The sequence below is a fragment of the Phocoena phocoena genome, chromosome 2, assembly GCF_963924675.1.
Source record: "Phocoena phocoena chromosome 2, mPhoPho1.1, whole genome shotgun sequence".
Lineage (NCBI taxonomy): Eukaryota > Metazoa > Chordata > Mammalia > Artiodactyla > Phocoenidae > Phocoena > Phocoena phocoena.
In genome coordinates, this window is record NC_089220.1 from 39,328,314 (window position 1) to 39,344,045 (window position 15,732).

The 15,732-nt window shown below is 36.8% G+C and overlaps 1 protein-coding gene across 1 annotated transcript in view; it reads right to left on the bottom strand.

Annotated features, from left to right (window-relative positions):
• Positions 1–13,045, bottom strand: part of HIF1A (hypoxia inducible factor 1 subunit alpha) — a 42,077-nt gene extending 29,032 nt beyond the window's left edge. Inside the window, exon 1 of the mRNA XM_065870856.1 lies at positions 12,732–13,045. Within this exon, the coding sequence (XP_065726928.1) occupies positions 12,732–12,766 (35 nt within the window). The 5' untranslated portion in view covers positions 12,767–13,045. The remainder of the gene's footprint in view (positions 1–12,731) is intronic.
• Positions 13,046–15,732: the final 2,687 nt, after the last annotated feature.

The following is a 15,732-nucleotide window of genomic DNA, read 5'->3' on the forward strand; positions in this document are numbered from 1 at the left end:
GTCAATCCCTAACTGACAGAACATTAGCCACAGAAATAATCTTCCCACAAAACCAAGTAATATAAAATTTTAGGAGACAAGGCAGTCTACAAAAATTAATCTGTACTTATATAAGATGTTACAATACAGTAGTATGCAAAAACAGCAGGCTCTACAACAAAATTTGAGTATGAATCCATTTCTCTCTGTGTCTATGTAATGCATATTTATGTATATAAATAAATGTATAACTTATAAATGCACAGATAAAACCAGAAAGATACAATATATAAAGTGTTAGCAAAGTTTACACGTTAACAATAGCAGTTTCAAGATGGCAGGATCACAGATTATTTTGTTCTTTAAGAATATCCACCACTGAACTAACACTAACACTGACACCTGCACTTGTCAGAAAAATCTGAAAGTAGTCATCTTTTAAACTTGTCTTCTAAAAAGACTAACTGAAAACAAGTTAAATTTTGTCTTCATTTTGGAATAACGCAAGAACAATCATATTTTTTCCAGGGAATGGAAAGTAAAACTGAGTAAGCAATATAATTCAGTATTTTCAGTTTCTCATTCTAATCTAATTTTCAGATTTTGAAAATTCATCATTTTGTAATTAATTTGAAATTCCAAAAGGCAGGTGAAATGGTTTATAACAAAAAATATTAAGAATACATTTACTTGTATTATTTTTGAAAGCAGCTTTAAAATTTCTTGGTTTAGATGATAATTATCTTACTAACTTACTAACTTAAGATCTCTTAAATGTCCACAATTAGAGAAAGATGGATTATTCACTTTCCAGTAACCTCACAAAAATGCTTAGTTTTAACACTCGATTTTCTAATGTTGCAGTAAAATAAATAGGGGGAAAAAGAATCACTTTTAAATTAGAGGGTATATTCTGAAAATGAAATCTGTATCACATCTGAGATAGCATTAATATGTAAATGTTTTATCTATGCACTAATTAAATTAATTAGCTAATAGATTTACATCTGTTTAATGATTGTATATTGAAATTCTGTTTGGAAAAAGAATATGCTTGTTTTTAGATTATTCTTAACTAGTGATTTAAAAATCAACTTTCTCAGTTCAGAATTGGTATTGAGCCTCTCAAAAAAATCTTTGATCCCCTACAATATATAAAGTACTAGATAAATTTTAAAAATGTGAAGCTATTACTCTAAGATGGAGGTTCTCAAACTTTAGCTTCCCTCACAATCAGAGTTTCCAATTTTGAAGGGCTGGATGGGGCCTGAGAATCTGCAATGCTAATAAATTAGCAGATAATACCGAAGATGCTGGTCTGGAGAATACCTTGAGCCCCTCTGCTCTAAAAAAATACTTCATTATGTGTCCTTCAAAAATGCCCAGAGACGTAAAAGATTGTTCATCAACACTCAAAAATTGTCTACTAAATACCTTCTCTTTAAAAATCTGCCCAAATGCTTTACAAACAGGGAAAACATATCCAGACTCTAAGACATTAACATAGCCACATACTTAGAACTCAGTAACTATAAAATACAATATGGACTTACACAAAATTAATCAATGGTTGACCTGTGGTCTGCATCACAATCACCAATAGAACTTTTCCCCCCAGATGTTTGTACCTAGATCCCAATCCTGGAAATTCAACTTGTAGGCTTGGCATGTCAGTTTAAAATACAGTCTTCTGTGTACAACATGATTAATAAATTGGCACTGCTGTATGTTATATACGAAAGTTTGTAAGAGAGTAAATCCTAAGCGTTCTCATCACAAGAAAAGACTTTTTTTCTTTTTAAAAAATTTTGTATGTATGTCAAATGATGGATGTTCCATAAACTTATTGTGGTAATCATTACATGATGTATATAAGTCAAATCATTATGCTGTCCACCTTAAACTTATACAGTGCTTTACGTGAATTATATCTCAAGAAAACTGGAAGAAAAAAATAGACGAAGTCCAATTAAAAAGTAAAAATAAAAAAGAATCTTCCAGGTGATTCTGATGAGCAATCCTAGCTGTTCAAGGTTTGTGTTTCATTTATAGGTGCTTGTAAAGTTTACACATTCCTAAGTCCCATCCTAAATTTACCGAATCAGAACCTCTGTGGATGGGTACCTGGGAACCCTTATATTAATTAAACACCCAGGTGATTCTTAAGCCACAGAAATTTGAGAACCATCAGCAGATCTTATAGCAGAAGTTTAACAGGTTAGCCAGCAAATTTGAAAACAGAAAAATTTATTTGTAGCTGCAGCTACCTACACATACCATGATAACTGTGTTTGTCAGGCAGAACACTGAACTGAGTGGATTGGGCAATACTATGTAGAACGAAGTACAATTGCTGGGAATAAGAAGCTAGAGGTACCACTCAATGACAAGCCAGTAATAAAGTATGTGCTTAGTAAAAACCATAATTTTCCTCAAAAAGATCAGAGCATAATTAGGCTTTAAAGATGACCAAACGAAAAATGTGATAATGGTGCAACGTTTTTTTCAATTCTCTGAAATAATTTTTCATAAATCACCTTTTAAACTCTTTATGAATGCCACAAACATCAAAGGATTGAGACTCACTGTCCGTGAGTAACAGCTGTGTGTTAATGGCTTTCCCGTCACCTACGCTACTACTCTTCTCCCTTAGCATTACCTCCCTCTCAGCTTGTAAATGCCTTTCTGTTTCCCTTATCATATGCTTTCCGATAGTAGTAGAACTGAGACTGGAAATCAAGGTCAGTGACATTAAACTTTATGCATGTGTATATTCAGAAAAATGTATCCTTAATTATTTGCTTAAATATAACGATACGTAAGTTATAATAATCAAGTTCTTTCTTATATAGTAGGAAAAAAATCACATGGAATGAAGGTATACACACAGAAATCACACCCTGAAGATTTTTCCTGTTTAGTTCTAAGCCCTGACCATGATGAAGTTTCTGGAAACGATGACAAAAGAGAAGCTCTTCTGAAGCAAATGTCTTGATTTTCCACCTACACCAATCCATCCTATCCAATGTTACCAACTAAAATTTCAACTAACCCTCTGATCCCGTTTCTTTGTCTATAAAAAGAGGATAAGTAATACTATTATTAAGTGGCAGCTCTCAGATTCCACCTAGGAATGATGCCTCTGTATTTAATACGGTCGATGCCTTTCCACACATCAGATGCTTAACATATAATTTTAAAATTTAAATTAAAAGACTAAAGAAATTTAGGATGTTTTTACTTAGGAATAGAAGGAAGAGACATAACTACCTTCAGATATTTGAAAAGGATGTCACACAGAAGGCAGATTTCATAATTTATGCAATTCCAGAGAGTAATAAGTGGGAGTTACAACATGGCAGGGTTTGCTCAATAGAGTTAAGCAGTGCTGAAGGTAAGCTATAAGAATTTTTAAATCTTATTCTCATTTTGGTGGCAATGTAAGAAAAAGAAAAGGAAAAAAGCATGTTATGGATCATCTAGAAGATCTCTATATAGATCTCTATCATTGTTAGAAACGTTCTGTGTTTGAAGTTGCGTTTGTTTATGATCAAATTGGTACCAAATGATCACTAAAATGAACAGGGTTACATTTTTAAACGTGGTACACACAGATTGAGGTCACTGGGCACATCTCAAAGGTTCACAAGGATTACTTTGCTCCAGAAGAGATCTAAACAGTAGTCAGGGTTGAGAAATGCTGGGATAAAGAACTTTCTAACATTTAAAGCTGCAAAAATGAATAGACTGTTTTGTGAGAGTGCTTTTTATGTGTGTCTAAGAAAATTCTCACAGCAGACTGGCAAATTTGTAAACACAATTATAAAAGATACTCCTGTGATGGCTGATATTAAAATAAATAATAAAACAAATAAATAAAAAAATTCAATCCTAAAGTCAATTATTTTGCAATAACCTCAAACTTAAATCACACTGTACTAAAAACTAAAACATGGAACACATAATGGATGAATCAATTAACACCAAAAACTGAATGTTCAACTATGGCCTGAGCCATCAACAATTCACCGCTCTGCTTGACAAATTAGATGCACAAATATCTGCTGAATAAATGAATGTGCAACAATATGTTACAGGCCATGGTGGTTAGGTGCTAGAGTAGTGGTCTAGGGTTGAAAAAATTTTTTGAATCATTGAGATAAATCAACTTCTTCATATTATCCAAGAAAATATCCCTTCCTCCACTCACAATGAAGGTTCTATTGATTTGACACATAACTCATTTAAACATTTTAGCTATGTTACCTGCAAAGGTAGGCAATTTCCAACTTTCCTCTGCAAACAGACTAAATAGACATTTAATGAAGTTCTGACATCAAAAGAGCATGGAAAAGTAGGCTTTCTTAATTTCCCATCCTGTAACAGCCAAACAAATACCCTTGAGAATATTCTTCTTCCTTTACTATTATCACTGTAGAAAATGATTATTTTAGAATAACCTGTCTACACAAAAAAAACAAGTATCTTCACTTAATTTTCAAAGGCCAGACATTCATGGAAAAATAGCAATGTAGAGGAAAAGCACCACCAACTATTCTACTACTATTATAAGTTCACTGATTGTCTCAAAAGGACATCAGCCTTTGTCAGACTGTCCTAAAGAAGGTTTGAAGGATTCTAAATAATACCATGAGACTTCAAGGGAGTGAAACTCTTTTGAAAACAACTTAATAAATATAATAATAATACGGATATAATTGGTTTCTAGTTTATTAAGCCCTTACTTTGTGCCAAGAATTGTTATGAGTGTTCCACATGGGTTAATATCTCTTTTGTCCTCACAACAATACTATAAGGCAATTACCCTTACCCTAATTTACGGATAAACAAAGTGAGACCTAAAGAGGTAAAGCAACTTGTGCAAGATTACACAGCTTAAGTGGAAAAGTAAGCAGCCAGCCTCTAGAGCCAAACCTCTTAGCCATTAGTCATTCATTACTACATCTTTCTTAAAGAAATGAAAGCCTTAGTCCAGAGAAGAGATTTTAAGCTTTCCCAAAGCAAGAACAATTGTAGACCAACTAGATTTGATATAGAGAACTCTGCAGAATATGAATTCTGGTGATTTGCAACAAAAACCTATAGCCCAGCATTGATCAAGAGTCCTGTATAAGGAGATAATAATCTACATCAAAACAATCAAATAATCTGCAAAAAGACATTTGACACATGTAATAAGGGAACCCCACTGACATTTAAAAATGAATAGTCCAAGCAGGGAAATGGGCATTCATCCAAGAGACTGATACGTGGATACTAGAAGACAGAGGGAGTTTCTTTTCTTTTTTTTTTTTTATCATCACAAACTGTATGGATGCAGACATGGGAATGCTTAGTGGCCATAATTCATACCATATTAATAGCTTGTCAATGGCAGAATGAGGCCAACATGCAAATCAAGCAAAATATAAACCAAGTAATATTCAAGAGAAAGCCTGAGATTACACTTGAAGGACATCACTTAAGACTCTGGATCTAACTGTCCCTTAAACCAAAGCTAGATTGTGTGAGCTAGTAACGGCCTCCCAGCCCACACCCCCCAAACTAGTCTGAGCTGTGTTTCATCACTTGCAATAAAAAGAATCCTAATACACTTACAAACTGCCAGTGTTTCATATTAAAAACAAACTTTAATGATGATAAAGTACAAGAAAAGGGCACTCTCAAATACTGCTAGAGAATGTAAACTGGTCTAAACTTTCTGGAAGTTTAGAGTAGATTTAAGAAATGTTTGCTAAAGATGAAACAAGGGTAAAGATATTTTCCACATTTGCCTAGCTGATTTTCCCCAGCCATACACGCCTCTTAGTAAACTTTTTACTCAGTGTTCTAAGTACATAGAATTGGCAGGCACTAACCTTTAACATACCTTAAAATAGGGTATTGAGATCTTTTCAAGGCCAGTACATGTTACCTAGCTGTATTTATTAACAAAATTGTTTTCCGACCTGGTTTTAATAGATACTATAAATGTTTTTAAGTGATGAAAAATTACAATTCGAGATTCAAGAAAGTTCTAAAGTAGCACAAGAGATGCCCCAGCATAAGAAAAATTCCTATCAAAAGTGCAACATAGAAGAGCAATAATGACTTCCAAAAAATCCTTTTAAAAATCTTAAAATCTTCCTCTGCTTTCTTTGTTCATTCAGTTATCCTTTCATTTTGTTCATTTATTCATTCAAATACTTAGGAGGTCACTGTATGCCAGTAATCTCTTCTCCATCACAAGTTTCAAATTCAGTCTATTTGTGATCTTGCTCATTGAAACATGTTTCAATTTTATAACTGAAAAAAGGGGAAGGGGTCACTTTAAATAAATTTGCTTAGCATCTGAATTCATGAGAAAAGATCTATATATAAGAATAGAAATACACTTTGTTATAAATCAGAAACTAACACACCATTGTAAAGCAATTATACCCCAATAAAGATGTTAAAAAAAAAAAAAAAAAAAAAAAAGAATAGAAATATATTCCAACTCAAAGACTTAAATGTTCTGCCTTTAAATCTTCTGTTTATTTTTACCATAATATTATTCAGTTGGAAAAAGAAATTCTCACAAACTATTAGGAAAAGTGGAGAAGCACAGGGAACTGTCACTAATCAGTGAAAACTGCAATATTAGCTAGGAGACACTTTAAATATATTGTGACTTTCAAAACAACTGGTAGAACTACAAGAACTACAGTAAGTTATGTTCCATCACTAATTTTTGTCCCATTTATAAAACAATAAATTTTGAAAATCATACTTGGAAATAATCTTTATGTTTAATATTATAACCAAGTGAAATTTTTAAATGAAGACACGCATAAATAACAGGTGAGATCACCAGAACAATTAAAAGATAACATCTTGGGAACAGTTATTTTATAAAAATAAGTCATTTCAATTATAGTTTTAAGTTCTTTAAAACAAAGTTACTAATGAAATGGGACTTTATCAACAACAGAACAGGTAGAGACCATTTTAAACAGTAAGTATTTTTCTGAAGAAGTACTGGCACATCAAATCTTTCTAAGTCACTAGAAAAACTTAATTCTCATTTTAGAGTTGCTTAATCTCACTTCTGATAAAGCTTCCAGTGGCAACTGTTCTCTGCTGTTAGTTTTAAGTTTAATTATTCACAAACTAACCCTTAAAAACACAACCACTTCAACAAATCTATTATGATGCCTACTACCATAAAAACAGAAAATAACAAGTGTTGGGAAGGATGTGGAGAAATAGGAACCCATGTGCACCGTTGGTGGAAATGTAAAATGGTGCAGCCACTATGGAAAACAGTATGGGCAGTTCCTTAAAAAATTAAGTTACATATGATTCAGCAATCCACTTCTGGGTATACATCCAAAATAAGTGAAAGCAAGATCTCAACGAGATATTTGCATACCCATGTTCACAGAATCACTATTCACAATAGTCAACAAATGGAAGCAACTGACAAAAGAAATATTCACATGTCCAGGTGTGGGGAAATCATTCTGGCTTATACATAAGTTAACTTGAATTTTATGCTAACTAGAACAGACTGTGGCCTACCAAATATACACTGTACATCTGCTTTAATTATTACAGAAAAGGGCACACTGACCAGAAGTAAAGAATGTCCATGTTAAAAATAAAGATTAAATGCCTCCCTTTCTGGGACAACAAAGCTGGTACTCCTTCGATGATAAGACTCCCATCCCAGGTGCCAAGGCCATACTCGCTATGTACTTGCTGATCTGCTTTTTTTTGAAACCTTGAAGGAATGTATCTCTGACTTGTTTTTGATGTTTTTTGTTCTGACAAGACATAAAACTATGCTAAAACCATGCTTCTCCAGAGCAGTTTCTCAGAGTAATCTGGGAGGCTGTCTTCTGGGCTATAGTCCTCAGTTCGGTTCAAAGAAAACCCTTTCCTATTTCTATTATAGATTGTCTATTGATTATTTTTGTCAACACAACCTAAGTGTCCATCGAAAGATGAATGGATAACTAAAATCTAATACACATTATTCAGCCTTAAAAAGGAAGAAAATTTTCACATATGCTACAACATGGGTGAATCTTGAGGACATTATACTAAGTGAAATAAACCAGTCACAGAAAGACAAAAATTGTATGATTCTAATTATATGAGGTATTTAGTAGTCAAACTCATAGAAACAAAGTAGAATGACGGTTGCCAGTGGGCGGGGGCGGGGGCGGGGTAGGGAGAGGGGTAAATTGGAGGTAGTTGTTTAACAGTTACAGAGTTTCAAATTTACAAGGTGAAAAAGCTCTGGAGATTGATTACACAACAATGTGAATTAACACTACTGAACTGTACAGTTATTAATAGTTAAGATGGGAAATTTTATGTTGTTTTTTAAAACCACAACTTAAAAAAACCCTACAATCACTTCAAAAGCTATGGAGGAAAAAAAAGTCATGAGGTAATCATTAAAGTTTGTTTTTATAGATTTAGATTTTATACATTATATTTTCCTAAAAGGGTCATGTCTGGCAAACAGATATGGGTTTATTACTTTTTACTGCAGAAAATACAAGTTTTAATGTAAAACTCAATGCACATACAAAATAGTTAATTTTTGATGCGCCAAGAGACACGGATACAATTATCTTTAAAATTCCAAGGCCTATAGTAGATTTAAAAATTATCACTATACTTTCACCGAAAATACTGAGCAACAAGAAGGTTGGCTCGTCTTAGTTTCAAATTCTTTTTCTAACTCTCTAGTTAAGCAGAAACATACACAACACATATATCATACATACATACATACATCACAAATAGCAGAAGGCTAGGTAAAATCCACCAACTGGATAATTTGTCCCAATGTTGAAAAAAAAAAAGAGAGAAAGGAACAAGAAAAAAGAGCATTCTTCTTATGAATTAAAATCAATCTTAATAGAAAACTAATCCAACAACACATTTAAGTCAGATTATTTTCTCCTACTTGAAAAACAGACCTATGTTAACCATCTCAGACAAGAAAAGAATATAGTATTTTAAATATGTAAATTTTTAAAATTATATTTTAAGAGGACATGTCTATAAATAAGCACAGTAATCTAACCCAAATCTTTAACATCCATGCATGGTAAGTTTTTTATTTCACCACCAAACACAATAAACTATTATGAGTTCTTCTGAAAAAAATCAGTCGAGACTAATCCCCCTCAGCCTCCTATACACCATTCCTAACATAAAACAATAGAATGTAACCACAAAATCTTTACCTTGAGCCCAAACACCATTAGAGCTGCAAAGACAATGGAAGTCAATAGGTAGAAAGACTGGATGTTATCTAAACTGCACAAAATGCTTTGCAGTGGACCGCAGGAATGAACTACCACACATAATCTAAAACAGCATGATAATTCAGTAAACACATACACATGGAAGAGTGCACTAATATAAATTTTATACAAATCGAGCTACAAAAATCAGACAAACAGTACAGGCTTGAAGCCTTGCCTTGAGATAAAAGCCTAAGATCTTACCTCTGGAGAAATTCATAAGTAAAGTACAGTTTTTCTACTATGTAGGCTCATATGTTTTACCACAAGTATTTTATCAAGTCATCATATTTAGCAAAGATTAATATTTATAAAATTTTCTACTCCAAACTGTGGCATCAAGACAAAATAAAAATGTTTTAAGTTACTGCCATTCCTAAGACTGCAGTGCCTTGCACATACCCTGCTGAAATGAACTGTCTAACTAGTATATGTGTTTATGACTCTAGTCTCTAAAGTCCAGAGGAAATTTTTAGTAGCCTGTTTGGGGAGGAAATAAGGGGGTAAGGAAATGTGAAAAAGGGGACCTAAGGTAGACAGTAGATCAGATGCTCAAGAATAATTGATGCTAGATGCCAACATAATCCAGGGATGTACTGTTTTAACTGAAAAGAATCCCCTTTAAAGTTGTGGATCCAATGACAGTCTTTTCATTTTTAGGAGATATAGAAAAGAAAGTGGGGAGAAGGAGAACTAACACAAAGAAACATTTGGAAGAGTTTTAAAGTGTTGTGGAAGTTTAAACTAAAACTTTAACAGGTAACACCTATTTTCAAGTATATAATGTTACCAAGACTCCTAAACCAAGCACTAGGCATTATCACATTTAATCTTCATAATAACCACTAAGATGGTTGCTATTATTATCATCATTTCAAAAGGAGGAAATAGGCTCACAAGCATTCAGTAACTTGCCCAAGCTCACAAAGCTAACAAGTGAAAAGGCTAGACGCAGAGGTGTCAAGTTCAAATCCTATGCTCTTGACCACCAGGCAACCTCTTCAAGAGTTTCAAGAGGAAATCAAAGTAAAATTGTAACAAGAAAAAAGTTTACTAGTAAATGAGAGCTTCTTGATTTTTAACGACCAAAGTTAAAGAAGGAAGTTAAGGAAAGTCCATTCTCTGAGATTTTAATGATCCAATAACTATGTTTTGGAAAACACCGAAGGGGTCTGGCCTGAAACCTGACAGCGAACAATGAACCTCTTGACATTCCACTGAAATCTAAAAATCAACATTAATGTGCTATTAATTAAGTTCAATCCCTACTATTAAGGAATCAACATGAAATTCCCTATGTTAAATCTATTATAACTATACCCAACCTCTGTTCTGATTTTTTCCAATCCTTCAGCTTTTGAATTTCCTAACCCTCCTTTAAAAATGACAAATTTGTCTCCCCACCTGCACTCTACAGGCTCACTTAAAATGGAAAAATTCTAAGGAGAAAAATCTCTGCCCCTCAATCTTTCAGTTATCTTTTCAAAAAGTTTTAAAATTATTAGTTAGAAAACGATAAAAAAACAGACATCTTTAACAAACAACATCTAAAAGTTGTTGAGTAGCTACCATTTATTGTTTAACTTAATTTTTCAGTTTTAAGAACCTCTGTATTAAGAAACATTAAATCTGATCCAAGTTTGCTAAATTTTCAAATGAGAATATTTTGAAAATAACAAATGTGACTGAGGAAAATCTAAGAACTAGTTTAGACTTGGGAGTGAAGCACAGTAGCTAATTAATTCATTTATATTAAAGCTGCTTATGCTCCTCTCAACTGATGAACTGCAAAGGAGAAATAAGTAGAACATTGCATACAAAAAGGGAGTGACTGGTGCATAACTTCATGCACAATATTAAATATGATTCAGCATATAAGGACAGAATATTGGCAATACATAGAGATGATATGCCTTAGGTTTACAATATAGCAGCCTCATCATTTCATCAAAAACCTTGTAATCACTTCTACAAAATTAATTGCAATTAATTCCTGGCAACCCTTGGAACGGAAATCTAGACCTGTTTTCTCACTTTTTGAATTTAATACGTGCTTTCTCTGGTGTATACAAACTGCAAACTTATCATTCCATTCGATAAAGACCAAAAAGGAATCCACAAAATAGCAAGAACATAAACAAGTTTATCTTCTGCTGATGCTGATTAGGGCAGTTAATCTCTCCCAGACGAGTGGGAGGACTTAACAGTAAAGCCAGCCTACTAACCAGAACTCTTACCATAAATCTTCAATTCCTTAAAATAATTTCCTCAAAGGTTAAAATACCAGAGTGGACCAAAAGGTGGGAGTGGAGGTGGGTCACTTAATTCCACTGGTTGGACTCACAATTCTTAATCCTATAATGTACCACTTAAGACTCAAAATTCAAGGTGTTTTTAAAACTTGCATTAAGTTCTAACAGGATGATTATTTACTTCGGGTATATTTTAATATACTTCAATTTCAGGAAAATGAGGCAGGTCTGTCCAAAAACTTTGCAACATTTTACTGCTGCATTTCAATTGCTCTGATCATATACTTTTCTTTCAATCTCATTAAAAGTGTCTGCCTGAATTTAGCCAGCCGCTACGTTTTCACTAAAATATTTCCAAGAATGAATGAAGCATATAATTCACTTATAAAGTATGGGCTCTCTTGACAGGTGACAGAAAGTATCCAATTCTTATGTTCTCATTAAAATGTTGCCATTCCCCTAAATTCCCGTTACTCCGACTCTCGCTCTACGCAAGTTTTTCAAGGCGATTAAAACCACACCAAACCAAACCAAACCAAACCTGCACGTGCAAACTAAAAAGTTAGCATCCCAGGCCATCGCGGCAAATCCCTAATGCACAAAGGCAAAGACACACGCCTAGCCGGACAACCGCGGGGCAAGATCATCCAACCACGCGAGTCCCTGGGTCGGAAACCCAGGGCCCCGAGCCCACAGGGAAGCCAGGACCTGCGTGCAGGGGCCGCCCCGGGGCCGAGTTTTCAATGGAACCTGAGAGGATGGGGGCGGGAAGGAGCGGAAGCTCGGGTGCAAGCGGCGGCGACTGAGCTGCGGCTCATTTCTCTTCCCGGGGTTTTCAGGCTCGGGGAAGTCCACCCGGAGTGGGGCACGGGACAGGCTGGGGGTTTGAGGCGGGTAAGGAGGGCGGTGCGAGGCCCGGGCGGCCGGGAGGGGGAGGCGAGCAGGGCCCAGCCCCCGGCCCCCGGCCCCTGAAAGCACTTTCGACGCGTCTCCCACCCCCCACGACAAGATGGCGACGTGGACAGTGGGGGAGGCCGGCCGGCGAGGCTGGGGGAGAAAGAGGGGAGGGGAGAGAGGCAGAAACAAAAAGGCGGCCCCCCGGAACGCGGAGGCCGGCCAGCGAGCCCCCGGCGGCGGGCTGGCAGGCGGGAGGGCCGGCGGAGAACGCGGCCGGCTGGGGGAGTGGGCTTACTTTTTCTTGTCGTTCGCGCCGCCGGCGCCCTCCATGGCGAATCGGTCACCGCGATGCTTTCACTGCCCGCGGCCCCCAGGCTCGCTCCGGCCTAAGCGCTGGCTCCCTCCACACGCGAGGAGGGGAGGAAAGGCACGTCCAGAGGTGGGGGGTGCGAGGCGGGAAACCCTTCGTGAGACCAGAGGCGGGAGAGCAGACGGCTATCGCAGGGGTCCAGGTCCGGCTCCGAAGAGCCTCCCCTGGGGCAGTTTGTCAGGGCCCGGCCCAACGCACTGGCGAAACCAGCAGCGAGGGCGATCCTCGCGTCCCCTCAGACGAGGCGGTTCTGTGCACTGAGGAGCTGAGGCAGCGGCAGGGGGCGGGCAAAGGCGGAGGCGCGCGGGGGGGGCGCGCGATCGCGCGGGGGGTGGGAGGGAGTGTCGGGGGCGCGCCCGCCCGCGGAGCACAGGGCGCGCACACGCAAGCCCGCCTCACCTGAGGGGGAGGCGGGTTCCCTGAGAGCCAATGGCAAGCGACGCAGGCGGCCAGTCCCCACCCCAGCCCACGTCTGTCTCAGCCAATCAGGAGGCGGTCAGCTGAGGCACAGCTGGGACGAGCTGCCGAGCTCACGTGCTCGTCTGTGTGCCGCTGCGGAGGAAAGAGAAAGGAGATGGGGGTGCGGCCAGCCTGGGTCTGGGGACTCTGCGCCTTCTCCTAGGGAAAGCACTGGCTGGCTTTGGGAGGCGCTGCTGAGAAGGGATTTCGGTTTTTGGGTCCCAAGCCTGCATCACACTTCCTGCTCTCGGAGCAGCAAGTCTCCCGCTGTCTTTTTCTCCGGCAGCTGTGCTGTGCAGGGTTGCCGCGCGCTCTGCCAAGTCTCAGTTTAAAAAAGCAGACTTTTCGCTTCGTGGCAGCAAACCCTTGGTCCCTTTGCTCAGCTGTGTTACGGTGGGGTCTTTCTTGCCAGGTTACCCAACCATGGGCCATGTCACCGACCGCAGCCTTTGCCATAGAACACTAGGGTACTCTCTTTGTCCCCTAAGTTTCTCAGTGATGAAGTTTGATTACTGCGTAAATACGAATAAAAATATAAAATAAACTCTTCTTGCTGTAAACCTCTCAAGGGAAGTAGTTAAGGTAGCAGGAACTCTTAAAATCTGAAATTATTTTAAGCATTACAAATAGATATGTGACTTTAATAAAAGAGCATAAACCCGAATTTCAGAAAAAAAGAGTAGGAAAAATGGTTTTAGGTTGACATTTATTTTCTTGGTACTTTTCAAAGAGTGGAAAATAATCTTAGATGGATTTAGAAAAAGGGGAAGATGACTTACCACCTTGAATTGAGACTTACCACCTTGAAGTGAGTTCACTGTGTAGACAGGAAAGAGGAAGGAGACTCCAAAACCCGCACCGAGACCTGAGCAGGGGACCTCAACTCGATATGGTGGCAGCCACTATTGCCTGTTTGCTAGCATGACTTTGCAAGCTCCCGGATAAGACTTAATCACTTTTTGGCTTTTGAAGCGTACATTTCAAGCCTGTCAGTCTTTTAAATGAAAAAGAAACGTGTTTTGAGCCAAACAAAGAAGCACTGCACACATATCTCTAGCTGGCACTAGATTATTTTACTTCTCACCTTTGCCTTATTAGTTATATTGTTACAATCTAGCTTTGGGTTATAAATTAATGTGGATATCTGTAGTAGATTTCAATTATATTGTCATGTAAAAACAATGGTCCACGTAGCATAAGCATTAAACTCTGGTAAGACAAAAATCAATTCACATAGCACCTCTTAACTGGTCAGCAGATCCAGAGATATAGTTAAAGATTGATCTTAATGCTACTTTTTTTTTTTTCCAGATCTACAACACTGAATGATAAGTCTTCTTGAAAAGTAACATGGGAAATGCCTGAAAAAAGGAAAGGACCAAAAAAAATTATTCATGTTTTTCTTTTTTTAATTGTGGAAAGAATAATTCTGTAAATTAAAAACCTTTTAATTTAAAATTCTGAAAACTCAGTGTTAAGAACACTGATGCCAGAGTCAAGAGTGAGCTTGAGTACAGGCTCTGACACTTTCTAACAAGTCATTTAACCTCTCTGTGCTTCAGTTTACTAATTTATATCTATGCCATAGAATCTGGGCATGATTAAATGAGATAATACATGTAAAGTACTCAGAACAATACCTGGCACATAGTAAGTTATCAATAAATGTTAGCCATTAGTATTGTTGGTGATCTTGTTTTCATTATTCTTATCATTATTATTACCCCCAAATTTGTGCCTCTGCTAGTGATAATTACTTGGGCTTCTACCGCAGTTCAGCCAGTTTTAACTTCCTAAGAATGCCAATTATGTTAATATAAATTCACATATATTCTCTGTTTTCAACTGTGGAACTGCCCATAATGTTCCCACCCTTGTGTATGAGCATGATTGCAGAGATCTTCAATCATTTCCTCTCATTATGCTGGTGAGAAATTCTCTCTGGCCAGTGATTATAGCTAACGTGTATAGTGTTTATTACAACAACAACAAAAAGTGAGCCTTTTGTAATACCAAATCTAAGTCATTTTAAAAAGTTTAAAGCAGAATGATAATCCGATCAGCAAAAGATATTTTTGAATAGTCATTACATTTGCCTCAAAGTTCAATTTTGCTTTCAGAAAAATGTATAAAATATGGTATTTTATGTGTGTATGTAGACATATATATGTGTATACTCACACATATGAACATGGAAAGTGGTAATATTCAACTTGTTTTCACATAATTAGAAAGTAACTAAATAGTGTTCCCTAATTCAATCAATCCTGTTAAATAACAGAATTCTAAAAAGCAAAACTTTCTATGGGGTAAAATTTTAAATTATCCTCTTTATAAACATCCATTAATAAATGCATTTAAGTTATTATAATGTGAATAAACCTTAACGAACAATCTTACTTAATTATTTTCTAATCTTTGTAAGTGTCCAAATTTCATTCCAAGCCACTTTGCAGAACTTTCTAAG